Source organism: Argiope bruennichi, chromosome 3, assembly GCF_947563725.1.
Source record: "Argiope bruennichi chromosome 3, qqArgBrue1.1, whole genome shotgun sequence".
Classification (NCBI taxonomy): Eukaryota; Metazoa; Arthropoda; class Arachnida; order Araneae; family Araneidae; genus Argiope; species Argiope bruennichi.
The window spans coordinates 33502949-33519514 of NC_079153.1; the positions used below are offsets into that span (position 1 = coordinate 33502949).

A 16566-nucleotide genomic window follows, 5' to 3' on the forward strand; every position below is an offset into this window, starting at 1 on the left:
AAAATTCGCCAATGGTTTGTGTTTAATATGCAAGTACCGTAATTTACAAAACAAAACGTTTTCATTTACTGCCTGCCTCTACATGAAAGCCGCTATCTGAAACAAAATCGTAACCAAGTCACAAGACATTCCAGCACTTTCTTTACTCGAAAGTTATTTGATCAACTTGACAGAGGACAACATGTATAAATAGCAATAATATTCAAAGGTTATTAAAGTAACATCTTAATGTACTGTAAACGTCATTCCTCGAGCTTCCTTGTTGATATTTGTGCATTCACAAAAAAGTAGCTTAAGGCCTTTACTGTGTTCAAAAGAGTTGATAAGTGAGAAGGGACGATTTTGAAAAGGATTTCCTTGATTTAAATTGCGAGACAGCTTTCCGTATAGAAGTGTCATGGAAGAAAAAAAAGAATATGACATAAAGTTTTGTCTATTTAATGCTTTATTCAGAATTTTAATGCGTATAATTACAAATAGCTAATCAGAATCTTTTTAAATGGAGATAAATGTTGCTTATATGTTCTTCTACGCAAATCAATAGTTTTTAGCTCATTTTTGATGAAATTTTTGATATGTTCTCTTTAAAATAAAGGGAGAATCATTGTTAACATCTCAAAATTTAAAATTCACTTAAAATTCAATTGCAAATCAAAGAAATTTTTAATGGTTTTCGGTAATATGTTCCGGAAATATTATCCCACAAAAATAATTTTTATACTATCAAAAACACGTAGTATTTCTTATAATGTAAGGATATACAGTATTATTATTTTTCATTGTCAATTTCATTTAAATAAATATTTTTCTCTATTTTCTAGTATTATTAAATTTTATGTTATACAAAATTAGTAACCATATTTTTATTTTTGTAATGACATGTGTTCCATCAATTACAGTGTTTTTCATTTTCACTATTATTTTGTAGTATATACGCTATTTAATGTGTCTGTATCAGACTGATTTCAATAGGTTCATGTTTTTCTGATCTTAGTAAATAGCAAGGAGAAATTTTAAATAAACATTATTTCATATAGATGTTTTATCAAGAAGGAAAGAAAAAAATTCCGCGCGAACAAGCTGGTTGCCGAAGGTTGCTCACTGTAAATGATAATTTGTGTTTATTTATTTTAATTTAATATTTTGATTACGCAGAAGAATAACTGGCTAATGTGTATTTATTTTGTTTTAAAATAATTGATTGCATTTCTGATTATAATCAATGGAGTTTTTGCCTTATTATCGTATGATCGGTGTAAATGTTTTGGAAAGAATTTTTTTTTTGAAATTATCTGCTGTTTTCATAAATCATAAATGAAATCTATCTTGACGATATTCCTGCACGAAGAAGTACTGATTGTATTATATTTGTATTGATATTAATATTGATTGTGCTTTATTTGTAAGTTAGGTCGACTCAAATCCTAAGTAATCCTAACTATTTAATAAATTACATTAAACTGCAAACGAGAATTGATCTTTCTTTCAAGGCATACAAACACTTCAACTTTCATTTGTGAATTATAAGTAATTCTTATCTTTTGAGCTTAAAATAGAAACCTTAAATCATATTATCGAATTTTTTAATTTAAATAAAAATTAAAAACGTATAAAAAATTAAAAAATCTTAATCAATATTCAAAATTATTTTTACATTTTGTATCCATTCCTTATTCATAACAAAAATACAAGTTTTCAAAAAGTTGAACTTCAGTTATTTTTCACTTATAATCCTTGTTTCCTCACTATTTAATGTTTTTATTTAATTTGCCTTGTTTGAATGAAATGAAATTTTGTAATCGAATTTTTCACCCGCTTTTTGATGTACAAGAATTTTGAAATTTTCCTTCTGATACTGAAAGTTCTAATACTTCTGATGACAGTAAAATATTTTAATATTTTCAAAACTTAATCACCAGTAAATAGATTAATTAAATAGTAATTTCATGCGAGTGACGCTATCTGTTGACGAATATTTTTTTTAATTATTTCTCAACTTCATTATATTTATATTAATGTAATATAAATTAGAAATTAAATATAAAAAAACATATACATTGAGTTTTTAACATCACGTTTTAATTCATGTAATTTTATCAAATATGTGAAAGTCAAAACAAAATAGTAAATGTATAAAGCACTGTAAATAATATGACAAAGAAATTGAATTATAAAAAAATATCAAAAGGAAAAAAATTCCACAAATATACATTAAAAACTCAAAAGCTTTATGAAAAATATTAAAATTTCACCATAAAAGAATTTATATCAACACTTCATGTCCCTATCTTTTATTGACCAGTTTAGGGAAGTTACCATTTTTAGATAAGTTTTTAATTTTATATTTTTGACAGGAAAAAAAACTATTTTCCAATTTTGAATTCATTGAAAAAAATCTTGTTTTAGATTTTTTTTTCTCCCTTATTTATTGAAGATAATATTTTAAGAAATTATTTAACTATAAAAAAATCGAAAGTGGATACTATTTTTTCCTTCAAATTGGATTTAATTATTTAAATATCGTTGTTATCATATGTTTTGTTAACTAACAATATCTTAAGACATTTGTAATGCACCTTCTCAGGAATGTTCAATATGGCGAGTTAGTTAAAAATATATAAATAAATATAGTAAAAATGAAGCATCTTTTTCTATAACACGCAAGCGTATTAGCAACACAAAGAAAGCTATCTGTCTCCCGGTTCTCACGAGTAAGTGGAAAAACTGAAGAACCTTGCTCATTTCTTGCAACTAATTGGTGTTTCACTCATGATCATGCTTCCTAATTGGATAATGGATATTTAGTAGACAATAATTGTCTTGCACAACAGATGGCAACAACATCTTAAAAAAACAGGAAGTTACAGTTTTTCGAATGACTTAATCGACTTTCATTATGAAAAAAAAGAGATCCGGCATTCAATTATGTCTCGGTATAAATCAATATTTTACAATAATATATGATTTCAAATTTTACAATTTTAAACGGTTATCGTAATCAAATGAAAATCGATAAATAACTTGCATACAATGCAAATTTAAATCACTCAATTTATTTTCTTCAAATTTCGTTCACAAATAATATGAAGCATATGGGAGAATTTAATGCTGGCTTCGTAACAATCAATAAAATTGTTAAGGTTTTCATAATTTAATATATATTTCTATTCGTAAAATAGATCTTTAGCGTTGCCATGCCTATGGAATGAAAATATAATAGAACCAAAAAAATATTATTATTATTATTATCATTAGTCTGAGATATCTCTGGTAATATTTATTCGCAAAAGTTAAAATGTTATAGATAAAGGGGGAAATTGGCATTCGAAATTTTTAAAAATCGTCTGACACAATTCCTTGAAGAGTTACAAGAACTCAGAACTGTTTTATGCAACTGATATTTCATAAAAAATAAATTACTGGCGATAGATGTATGTTATAATACAATATGAATTGTTATATGAATTTCTTCAATATTGGTTTATTTATCTGAGTACTGGTATTCCTTTGATTTCTAATATTAAATATGTGTTCACTTTTCGGATATATTGCTTCAGTTACAGAACCTTCGATAGTTAATTTTATAACTGAAACCATAGCAAAATCAATTCAAATTCTGCTCATAAATACTGAAGCATAAAGAAGCTTTTAACGATGCATTAGTGATAAAAAAAAAATTAAATAGTTCCCTTTTTTATTAATAAAAGTCTGGAAAATATTTCCATCCTGGCCAGCACCGGACTTAATGTCTAATAAGTTAATTTTTTGAAAAGCCATTGCTATTGCATTGTTTTATAAAAAAAAAAGTTATAACGAAAGTAGAATAATAATTCTTTACTGCATTCACTTCACGTCGCCTATTTTTTTCTTATCTTGATCATTCTTCTTTTGTTTGGAAAGAAACACATTTATTAAAACAATTGCACAACAAGGAAAAGTCTGGGAAAAAAAAGATAATCTTTGAAAAAAATTACAGGAATATGAAGTCCGTAACTACGTCCTTAAACATTGTTATACTTCGATTAATACTTCTGCAATTGTTATCTTCTGTATTTTCCTGAAAGTGAGATAAGATCTTATATTAATATTTGCTCCAAAATGATACATCGGAGTTCATTTTCAGCAAATTCCCTTTAAAAAAACATGCGATAAATAAAGAAGTTTTTATAAACGCATCTTTCAGAATAAAAATTTCTACTTTTTATAGTTCAGTAGAATTTTTTAAAAATTTTAATTAGTTTTTATATTTTAATCTATAATTTACAATTCATGCGCATGAATATTATGGAATCTTAAAATCATATTTTTCCAAATTCGTAAACAGTTTATGCCTCTTGTATTGAATTAAAACGAATCAATTAATTGATAAGTTATGGAAATATTAAAATAATATATCGAGAATATGCAAATGCTCAAGATTTTTATATTGTGATGCTTATACAAAAAGAAGTGTATGAAAAATTGATTACTATACTCCATCTTTACAAATATGAAATTAATCCAGTTTTAAAAAATGGAATCAAAATTCTACATATTTCAGTATTAACAAGTGTTATGTTTAATTTGTATAATCATTTGTTATCAATATCAATTCTATACTGTTAAGTATTTATACAATTACATTGTTATAAAAAGGAATTGCCAACGTAAAAATTACCCCTTTACGGTAGCTCAATTGCTTAGTATTTTACAAGTCTCCTAGTAATCTTAGCTCGGCTTTGCAATAAGGAAAAGTAAATAAAATAACTTCTGACTCATTTATGGATGTATCACAAATCAGTATTATAGTTTATTATTTAGCTTATTAGTAAAAATCTAAATGCATCCACAAATTTTCATAAAAGTAATTAACATTTAATAAATACATCAATAAATTAATAAGTCGTTATTAAGTCGATAAATTTGAAAATAGAAACAAATAGAATGGATCATGCAACTTAAATTAGTCAAATTTTTAAAACATAAGGCAACAAGCGGCAGAACTTCAATCGTGCTGCCATCTATGGATGAAGAACGTAAAAAGTGCGAAAGTAAATTTTATTCCATAATTTTAAATTGCAGTAAAATTTTAAATATATTAAAATTGAATGAATTTTGAAAAAAATTAAACTGTCCGACACATTGCGGCTCATAAAAAGGTAGCAGATTTCGACATAAAAATTGAATGGATTTTATAACTCAGTAGTGCCGAATTGTATAACAAAGAATGCAATAAATACATTTGTGCAACCAATTGTTGCTTCTGAGAATTGTATGTAGATGACATGCTGTATTGTAAGCGACATAAAAATAACGCTGGAGACTCATTTTTGGTCTTACTTTCAGTGAAAATAGATAATAACAAAAGAACGAGGCAGGATAGATTAAGAAATATAATGTACAGTTTCAGTAATAAGTACACATTTTGCAAGCTGTAAAATTCGTGCAAAAATGATTTAATCTAATATATTTATACTTGTATAAAAAAACAAGGAGTTTTTTTCTTCTATGCTTCCTATTGTGTTTATTGCTGTTTTATAATAAAAAATAAAGTACAAACTTTTGAAAAATACCTTTCCTTGTTAACAGATTTAGTCCAAAATTTTAACAAATTTACAATTTTTGTGTAGACAAAACATACAAGATTTCATCCGTCTGTCTTCTTGTCTTTGTAGTTAGCATGTTAAATTCGCAGTAAAGATAGACACCATCTTCTGAGAAATTTTATAATTACATTTTCATTTTCATTTTTTCATTCACATTAATTTTTTTCTTAAATATTTCGTACATGAGAAAACAAAAATTTGTGAAAATGTACCACAATTCATTTTAAGAAAACACACTGATACAAATCAACTATCCATATCGATTAAAATTTTAATTTGTTACATCATTTACCATCATTTCCGTCTAGCTTTTAAACAATATTAGACTTTTTTGCTCTTCCTAACAAGTTAAGCATTTTTTTCAACAGAATTAATAACTTAAACTGTCTGTTTTGAGACACGAAAACCTTCTGTGCATTTGCACATGCACTAATTCATTTTGATTTCATTAAATTAAGGTTGAGATAACAAATAGGGGAGATAATAACTTTTTGCTAAGCAATAAAAAAGAAAAAAAATACGCAGTCTCAAATCAAAACAAAATGAAAATAAAACATGGAAAAAGAATAGCATAATAATAATAATAATAATGTGCTTAATAAAGAACTCCGGAAGAGAAGTTTTCTTATTGATTGTGTACCATTCCTTTTCGAAATAAAATCAACCTAAAGTGATGAACACGGAATGCAGAAAAGAGTAAACTATTTATTTTAATATTTAATGCTCTATTTAATATTTGATGTTCTTGGGTCATTAACCTGTTTAATTCCTATTAGCACAAAATGCCCAATAACATTGTTACTATATTTGCACGATGCTGATCGGCATTCAGAATGCCGGACAATATCGTGGAGATATCGAACAATTTCCTGGACTAATAGAGATACTACAATTTACACCTCTATCCTGTTAATCTACTGTGATCAATGCTTTATAGAAAGCGTTACTTATTGAAGTGCAATAGTCGAATAGATGGCTAATTTTACTTTATCCTCAGAAATAAGACTTATTCGATTTAATTAATAATACTGTTTTCAATCATCGTATTAAATCTTCTATAATATCTATGTGCGTGTTATTATTTTTTAATTATTAAATCTAAATACAAATATCTTGCAAATTTTCTCAAAAACAAAACTTTTTCAATAACAGTCTCTTTTTAAACAAAATTATTTGTATTCAGCAAAAAAACTCAGTAAAGAAAGTCTCATGATTATTCAGTTTATTGAAGCTTTGATTCATTACTTAAATGACAAATTTGCGCTAATTCATAGCTTAAATGATATATTATGTTTAAATTTATTGCTGCAAATAGTTGCATTATCGATTCCCGTACTTCATTAGTCACTAAATGTAGTTTAGATTATGAGTTGTTAATTACGTATTAATATGAGATAGCACATTCCACGGCATTCTTTCCTCAGAAAGACGGAAAAAATTTAAGGTTTTGTCACTATTCAAAACGTCTTCAAAGTGGATAGGAAAGTTTTGTCGTGCCTTTGTTTACAATAAACAAAGACCATTTGGATGATTTCTTGATAGACGTCATTTCAAGAATTTTTTTTGAAGATTAAAGTATTTTTCAAAAATCTTCGAATTGATTTTTTTAGACCAGAATTTAATAAAATGGTAAAATCATATGAGCTATTTTTATGCAACTATTAATTAGCTGTTCTTTTAAAATAATTACATTTCCTTCAATGAAAAAAAATGATTAGATTATCGTACAGCTCAGAAATCTAAGGAAGTTTACTTTGACGAAAGTCACAGCAAAACTATGCATTAAGTTTTTAATTGGTGATAGAACATTAAATAAAGCGAACCAACGATGTTAGTGTGTAAAACATAGTTTAATATTAAATTACAATTGAATGTTTAAAATGAGAAATTCAAATAATAATTTAAATGATCACTTTTTTTACTGAAGCATACCAACAAATTCATGAATTGAGTTTTGTTCAAATTTAATTTTTTAACTAATATCTCGAAATATAAAACTAATATATACATATATAGATAGATAAATAGATATGTTCACCATTTTATTTTTAAAGTAACTATTTATTATTTTCGTACTAAAATTCATAAAAACAACTAAAATAAACTATAAAAAGTTTGTTTAACTCCAATCTTTAAACCTGAGTTTCATAATATTCTGATTAAAAATTAATACTCATGAAAAAAATTGGATAATTGCTTTTTAAAATAAACTAAGAAGAAAAAATAGAATATTACTTTCACGTTCAACGTAATATGTGACTTTGAAGAATAATTTAACCCATTTTTCTCTTACCCGCCCTCTAAGAGCGTATCCCAGTTTTAAATAATAATTCGCCTTAACTTATTCCATTAGAGTCTTAAACGAGTAAAAAACGACTCAAACCAAATATTTCTTTTTTAAAATTGTCATTATTTATAATTTTCCAATTTAATTTTAAATAAAAAAATGATTGAATATCTCTATTTTTTGATTGAATATCTCTTTATTTTGTGTCTTTGAATCTCAATAAAATGGAAAGATTTTAGATAAAATTCAAATACTATGAAACGCAAAAAAGCATTTTAAATTATGGTAGATATTACCACTTTTGTTAATTTTTTTATTTACTTTCTTTACATTATTTTTACAATAAAAAAAAACAGTTTGGTGTCATTTTATGTGCTGCCATCTATGGAGTAGAAAAAGAAAATAATTGTGCTTACTAATTCTTTTGTCAATAAAAAAATTTAAATATCTTTATATATATTTTTTTTCTCAAAATAATGTTTCTAATTTTATTAAAAGCAAATAAAATTTCTTTTTTTCATCATCATAAATTGAAATGAATTCTAGTTGTTATTGTTAGCTACAAATTTATTAGCCAGAGTTACTTGTCCAAAAAGAAAGAAACACAAGCTATATACATGAATCTCTAGGTAGGGGGGGGGGGGAGATTTTCAGTTTAAATGAATTGATATTTAAAATTAATTAAACAAAATTTGGTCGGAAATTTCGAATTTCCTTTTAAATTTCGAAAATACTGAATAAGACATATAGCTGAAAAATATGTGCATAGCCCATCAAATTTTCAATATATATTTTAATATTAAAAAAAAGGATAAGTTACAATATTTTAGAGAATAAAATATTTTTTGTGTTTAGAAACCCATTAATTAATTCATTACCTTAAGAGTCAAGATGGATGTTTCCTTTGGAATTTGTATGGATATTAAAGAATTCATTACACTGACTTGTAATGCACTTTAAATAATTTTCATTTAATTTTATATAATTAAAAATCCCTACATTTTCCTTGAAAATAATATTTTCTTGTATATATACGTGTGTGTGCGCGTGTGCGTGCGTGCGTGTGTAGTCTATAAACCTTTTCTTCCATTATCTTCGACTTCCTTGCATTAGCTTTGGTTTTAATGTTGTTAACTGCCTTAAAGCAAACCCCCTCCAGCTTCAGAAAAAAAAAAAAAAAAAAAAAAAAAAAAGGTGCAATTCATGCGTTGAATTCAGTGAACTGTAAGGTCAGATCAAAGCTTCTGTGCTAAGCATAGAGAATGAAACATCTTTGAGTTACATTTATACAATGGCGGTAGGTATTATTTTTTTCGTCTTTTTCACTTATTTTTCTGTAAAAAATTGTATTAACTCACTGAAACTTTGCCCCTTTGCTTAACACATCAAAAGTTCTTTTCGCCCACAGGCTGCATTTAAACCAAATTGATCTAAATAAAATATATAGTAAGTATTCTAAAAGGATCCATGAACTTTATTTTAATAATAGATTTGTGGCAAGATTATTTGCAGTTACGGAATAGCATAGCGTAAAATGAATGGGCTTGAAAATATTTTGCGTGATGGCGCCACGCTACAGCTAGAGACTGATTGATTGAAAATGTTTTCTGAGAAAAAAAAAAAACGCTATATATCACGTGATTTAGTGAGATAAGATCTGATATTCAACCACAATGAAATTATCAGATGAAGTACGGAGAAACATTACCACCCGTCGAGTGCAATCACAAATTCATGACTATGGAGAATGTCAATAATTAAAATGGATAGGGTCATCCTAATACTAAAGCAGGGCCATATTAAACATTAGGGGTCTTAGGGCCTGCAAATTTCGGACCCTCTTTTTTCTTTTTCCAATTTTAATTCAACTGCTATATAAGGAGTCTTAAGAATGAAGCAAAATTACTACAACATTAAATAGAAGATCACTTTTCAGAGAGTTGAGTTCAGCATATAAGGTATAAATAATCACAAAATAAGGTTTAAAAATAATTTTATATAGAACAATAAAGAAATGGCAAAATTTGTTAGAATTTGAATACTATTTAATTATAAAGAGAATTTTTTTTAATTATGAAGCAATATATATTTTGTGGAATTACAAAGCAATGTAATATTGAAACTAGCGAAAGATAGAAAAATTGTGATTTTTTCAAATTTACTAATTTAGCAACTACTTTTACTTTTAAAATTACTTTTTTAAGTAATTACTGACCAATTACTTTTATTATTTACTGACCAATTACTTTTTAAAATGAATTGGTTATAGTTTTCTTACTTCCCAGCGGCCACAGGCTGTTGCCTAATCCTTCGCTGACAAGGATGGGGCATAAAATATTTTTCTTCTTGTACCTCTGGAATAACAGAGGAAATAATATACCACTAGATGAGAAAGAACAGACTTGATGGAGAAAGAAATAACATCCTTTACTCCTCAGTCGGACGATTAGTTTTAGTCTCCTCAACAATTATTTGGATTCTGCAAGCGTATAAATCTAGGATTAATGAAACAATTTCATAATGAATCTTAAAAACAGAATCATTATGCTTGTGCTGAATGAAGTGTCGGAGCGATCGGGTGGCTTCTTGACTATACATGCACTTGAGACCAATCTTATTCAGCGCATCGCCTTTTTTTTAACGAACCATTAGTAATGGGCGAAAAATAAAGAAATGCACTGGGGCCATCTATATTAACCATCTAAACCGCTGATGATGATTGGATGCAAAAAATTATATTGTGATCTGAGCTTAAAACTTTCTCGTATACATTTTAGATGTTATGCCTCTCCTAACCCCCTTCCGAATAAAATTATAGATTTTGGGTTGTTTCACGAATCCTTAGATTGGCCTTGGCGAACATTAGTTACAAAATATTGATCTTCGACATGAAATATCTGTTTTTCTGAATCTATCGTTTATGAATTTTTTGGCGATTAATCCCTGGCGTTTGGCAGTTAGTACCCAAATATCGAATTAGTGTTTCAGACGCATTATTTCCAAGATAAGAAACAACAAAATATGCCAAAATTTGTGATTATATATGATTTTGTAAAATTATCAAATGCAAGAGCCATATAACTAAAAGCGGTATAAAAACAATTTAAAAGGGGAAAACAATTTAGTTATCATTTTTATCCATCTGAACCTGACTTTCATTGACCTCGCATTTATGCATCGAAATTGGTTAATTTTTACAAATGAATAATTTTTGAAACATGTTTTTCTGATTAGCATATCCAAAATGGTTGAAACTCTCATTACTGCAAATTTGTTTGTTTTTTCATCATTGTTATGTTTCTTCCTCTCCGAAAGTGCCTCCACTCAACCGAAACTTAAAATAAGAGGTGAGTCATCCAACTCACATCCGGCAGAATAATAACAGTATTAAAAGAAAAGCGTAATGGCATCATTTTTAAATAGGGTTTAATTTGTTTTTGAGTCTTCATGGGTTTGGAGTTTCGGGAATTGTTTTGGAGTTTGAATTTCGATTGATTCAAAAACTTTCGATCAAAATCTTTTTCCCCCTCGAATGAAGAGAAGCTTCATTGCAAGACAAAAAATTTCTAACTTCAACAGTCTGTTTTAGCTTGTTAGAAATATACTAAGCACAAATTTGTTGATGTTTCTATAGTCCTTCCAGGATCTCCGTCGCATTTTTCAGATATGTAAAATTCCATAATTTTGATACTAAATGGCCGTTTAGAGACTAGAACCATCATCTTTTATTGCTTTGACGACCAGTTGATTCGCCGGAGATATTGATTAGATTTCCGTTAAATCAACTAGATTTGACATCATGTCCTTAACACTGTCGCTCTGTCACACATTAAAGGAATGTTATTTTAATGCCTTATATATGTTTCTTTTCGTGTGCATATGAACATTTCTAATGAATATTAGTCCATCATAACGTTATTAAAAACATAAATGTGCATTTCACCTATCTTCTCACTTTCGCAATATTATAACTTCCTTCTTTTATTCGTCTTGTAAGTACACAAATATTAAACAGTGCTCCTTCTTTAGTCTTCGACAATGAAAAAAAAATCACGCGAGTAAATATTTAATAAGAAAATGAAAAAACATTTGAATTTCAAAGCAATAATGTAATCAATTGTAGAAAATCAAGCAAAAAAAAAATTAAAATCTGCAAAATTTAGGAAAAATTTATTTGCCCAGCTTTTAAATTGGTTTCAATAGAAAAAATTTTTCATTCAATGTAAAACTCTTTTTAGTGATTTTCTTAATATTTTCGGACATAATCCCAGAAAACAATCGCTTTTTTTACCATTTAAAATAATAGAAATAGGAACAAGATAGAAATCAGTGATAGTTTTCTTTAGATCACTTATAAAACAATTGGAAATTTATTGAGTATGTTTACTTTTTTAGATATAAAAGTACCTTTATAAATGACTGTACTAAAAAGTTTTACAATTCAAGTTTCGCATCTTCTATAAATAGCAAATTTCCTTTAATAGTACGCTTCATACAGCAAGCAAAGAAGAAAAGGTAGGAAGATTCGTGTTTTTCCAATTCCAGTAATAATGTTTATGAATTCTTAACAGAGCTGACCATCTGGGGTCTGCAGTGGGTGCAATGTACCTTGGCCGCACGGTCATCCAATATTAAATGAGGATTTATTTGTTTTTTACACTTTTAAAAAAGAAAGATTATACACATTAACTCCAAAACGTTTTCTGGTGAGCATGTAACTCAAATTCTAGGACGGAAAAAGGATGCAAGCTAATGTTATTGTCAGAAGATGCGACAAAAGCATTGTAATAAAGCATCCAATGAACTTCATAGATGGTCAGCCTTCTTGATCCTGATAACATTTAGATGATACTTGGCAATCTTCTACGACACTTCCTTCACGCAACTGGGAATGACCATGCTGAATTAATATCCCATCTTTTTAATACATATATATTAAAAAAACCAAGAAATATCTGAAAACAAGTTATCTCCCATTCCGTGTTACATAGCTATAAAAGCAAAAAATTGGTGCATTTCTAATTATGACGATATATACACCAAGTATCAGTAAAAGTTAGACTTCCTGCCCCACTACAATCACCTTTTCTAAAATAAGTATATTTAAATAAATATTTCTCATCAAATAGGTTTATTTTTATTTTTAAAAAACATCTAAGGACCATCCCAAAGATTTTTTTTTTTTTTTTTTTTTTTGCTACCTGTCTTCTTTACGTAGATGACCGGTACTGACTCTGATTACTTTATTCCCTCATAAACAAGCAATCATCAACCCAATGAATGTACTAAATAAGATTTAACTAATTGCCCTATCATTTTGAACAGGCTGAACATCATCAAAATTTCACAATTTGTTGCTGAACAATTTATTCGTAGATCTGTGAGATCATGGGTACACATATTGACAGCTTTCTAAATAACTTTAAATCTTTTTTTTTTTTTTTTGCATTTTAAAAAGAAAGTTTCTTCCGGATATGTTGTAAATGTGGAGGAAAAAATTTTTAAAATGTAACTTTAGTTGTTTGTTATTCCTTTTTTTCACTTGATTTGAGATTTTGATTGGATCGGATTTCCCACAGATTTTGTTGAGTTTTCATGCTTTTGACTGAAATACTCACTTTTAGTCACATATCTGTCTGTTCATCTTTTTATCGTACTCTATAAATTTGAGCATAATAAATCAAAAAAGCATAAAATGAATTTTGTACAACGTCCAAAATTAAATTTGAAGGTACTATCGAGTTTTGACGAATGCGTTGAAGAAAATTATATCTTTCTGCCCGAGTTCGTGAGAACACAATAACTCAAAAATGCACAGAGCTAGATGGGGGACATTTGGTACATAATTGCATCATCAGAAATGTAGATCTATATAAAATATTGAATGAAATCTACCGAATTGTTAAGAATATGTTTACTTTTCTCTTAATATGAAAATGAATGCGATAACTCAAAAACTCAACTACTCAGATAAATAAAATTTGATAAGTCTTTTTACAGCCAAAATTATAGATTTTGTTGAAATTTAGATCAGTTGATTGACAGAAAGACGTTTGAAATTCAAATTCGTTTTTTTTAATATTGTTGAACGAAATTTAAAACTTTTTATATTAAGTTACAAAACGTGGAAATTTAGTGGAAGGAAGGGACTTATCTTTCGGACTACTGGATATCTTCCTAAAATACAACTACCCTAAATTTGAAGGTGAGATAAAATTCATTAGATTCTTATTAAAATAATAAACAAGATATTATTTTCGAGCATAAAAGGTTTACCTAAACGTAGCAATATCCACTATTTCATTCCCTTGAATACCCACATGGGAAGGATCCCACAGAAAGGAATTTCAAAACCATTTTGCGATAGATCCGTAATCAAATTCCTAATATCGAAAATATATGCATGATCGCGTGTCTTTCCAATGAGGACTCGAAGGACACTCCAAAAATCGGAATAAATGATCACTTTTTAAACTTATTCTTGTCAATAAATTGTATACCACGATATATAGCTGTGACCTCCGAGGTAAAAACTAAAGTAAATTCGTGTAACTTATGACTGACAACAACACTGTCACAAGCAAAAGCACAACCAACGTGAGACTCAGTTTTGGAATCATCCGTATTTAGAGGAATGTAGTCATTGTACATATGTCTATGAGCAGAAAAAAGTGCTCTAAAAATGAAATCAGGAATATTGGACTTTAAAAATTTTTTGAAATGGATGGAAATGGAATGGAATGGAAAAATGGACAAATTTCAAATACTGAAGATACCGGATTAAGGAAGATGCCGGATTATCGAAACTCCAATATGCTTATTTTAAATATTTCCCAACTCTTTTTTTTATTTGAAATAAAAATGTCAAATAACTGTGGCAATAAGCTATCTCCTGTAACACGACAGATAAGTGATATGCTTGATCAAGCACTGCTCAAGATATTGCTGGCATTATGCGAGATATTTTTTTTTGTCCTTTACTTTTTTATTTTATCAGTGGGCAAAGTACACGATTGACTGAAGAAGGAAAAGTGAAAAAAAAAAAAAATTTCCAGCTCCTACCTGGGACAAAGTAAAACGATAGCAAAGAACTCAATGACGATCCTTTACTGTCGCCATTTTTTAACCCTAGACCTCTAATTCATCATCATAATGACAGCAGAATTGAAAGATGTCATCTCTGGGCCTACTTAATTTCTACCTTATGTGAGTTTTTTATAGCAGTTCAAACATTGTCTCTTTTTATATATTTATTTACTTATACTGTTTCGGAATTGCTACCCGGTACGTTATCTTTTCGCATTTTACGTGTTGATACAATATGAATTGTTTTACAGGAAGTTTCATTTAGTATCAATTGGATTATAATATTCAGATTAGAGTTTTTCAAGTATGTAAGTACATTTGCTGAATTTATATCCATAAATTGTTTTATTCCTTTCCGGTTTTGTGCTCTACATTTATATCTCACAAGAAAATTTTAAATGAGTTCTTTTACTATGCAATGAAAGTAGTTTTATGAATTATTTTCTCTTAGAATCATTTTTTTCTTTTTCTCTTCATAAATGAATGTGCTTTCTGTTGATTTTAGCAAATATGTATGAGTTCGTTGTTTTTATTTCTTGAATTTTGCATAAGTCTGTTAGTATGAACTTAATATGATTAGCATTAGATAGTATGATTTTCATAGTAGTGTGCATCAAAGCAATACAGAAACACAATTCTATGTACGCATTGTATATTTAAAGCTTTTGAGTTCTCTTAAATATGGTATGCTTACATATTTAATCGAACGACGATCCGGAAAACTGGAAATTAATATATTTGTTGTTATATTAATATTATAATACCTTCCACTGTTTTAAATGCCTTTATTTAATTGAATTTCTTTTATGTTTGTGAAAATATAATTTTTAATTCACTTATTGATGGACTATTGTTATATAAATCAAGGTGTACGTACACACTAGAAGATTTTTTTTTTTAAATTTTAACTTTAAAATTCCAGTTTTTTCACAGTATGTCATTAATATATGTTTAAACTCTTTTCAGTGAGGAACAACCATATCACACTAATGATTAATTAATTAAATAATATTTAATGAGCTAATTAGCCTATTTTTTGAAACATGATCTTAAATTCTAATTTGTACAGACACACAATTCTAGTTGGAAATGATGCCTAATATTAGTTTTCATGTTGTCTGCTTCAATCAAGTTATAAAAATGTGTATTTTTTTAACCAATTTTTTCATCAACGATGAATAGAAAAAGCGAGATTTTTTCTGTAATTTTAACTTTTAAATAGCTGTTAAAAATTTATTTCTATAAATATAACTTTGATTGAGGCACAAAACATCCACTGTTTCATACAGATTATTTTGATATATAAATAATTTTATTTAGTTCATTTCTTGTTGAGTTCTGATTATTTGAATGAAGGCAACATAGTGCAAAAATATCATTCTTCATAAAATGAGTTTTAAAAAACCCGAAACTAGAGTTTTTAGTGAAAGCACCTCAAGAAAAATAATTATAACTCGAGAAATATTCCGAATATTGACAACATCTTGGTATCGTTTGAAAGATAAAGAATCAGAGAGCATTTTGAAGCAATAAAAAGATATTCGATAATTTGAACAATTTTTGAAGTTTCAAGTGTGTATGTACACCTTAATGCAGATCTGCATGTAC

The 16566-nt window shown here is 27.7% G+C and overlaps 1 protein-coding gene across 4 annotated transcripts in view; it reads left to right on the forward strand.

Moving 5' to 3' along the window:
- Positions 1-16566, forward strand: part of LOC129964246 (uncharacterized) — a 146869-nt gene that overhangs the window by 98199 nt on the left and 32104 nt on the right. Inside the window, exon 1 of one of the 4 annotated variants that reach the window (XM_056078989.1) lies at positions 14919-15078. The exons of the other annotated variants lie outside the window; for them this stretch is intronic. Within the exon in view, the coding sequence (XP_055934964.1) occupies positions 15044-15078 (35 nt within the window). The 5' untranslated portion in view covers positions 14919-15043. Of the gene's footprint in view, positions 1-14918; positions 15079-16566 lie in introns of those variants that run through there. 4 annotated transcript variants of the gene reach the window in all.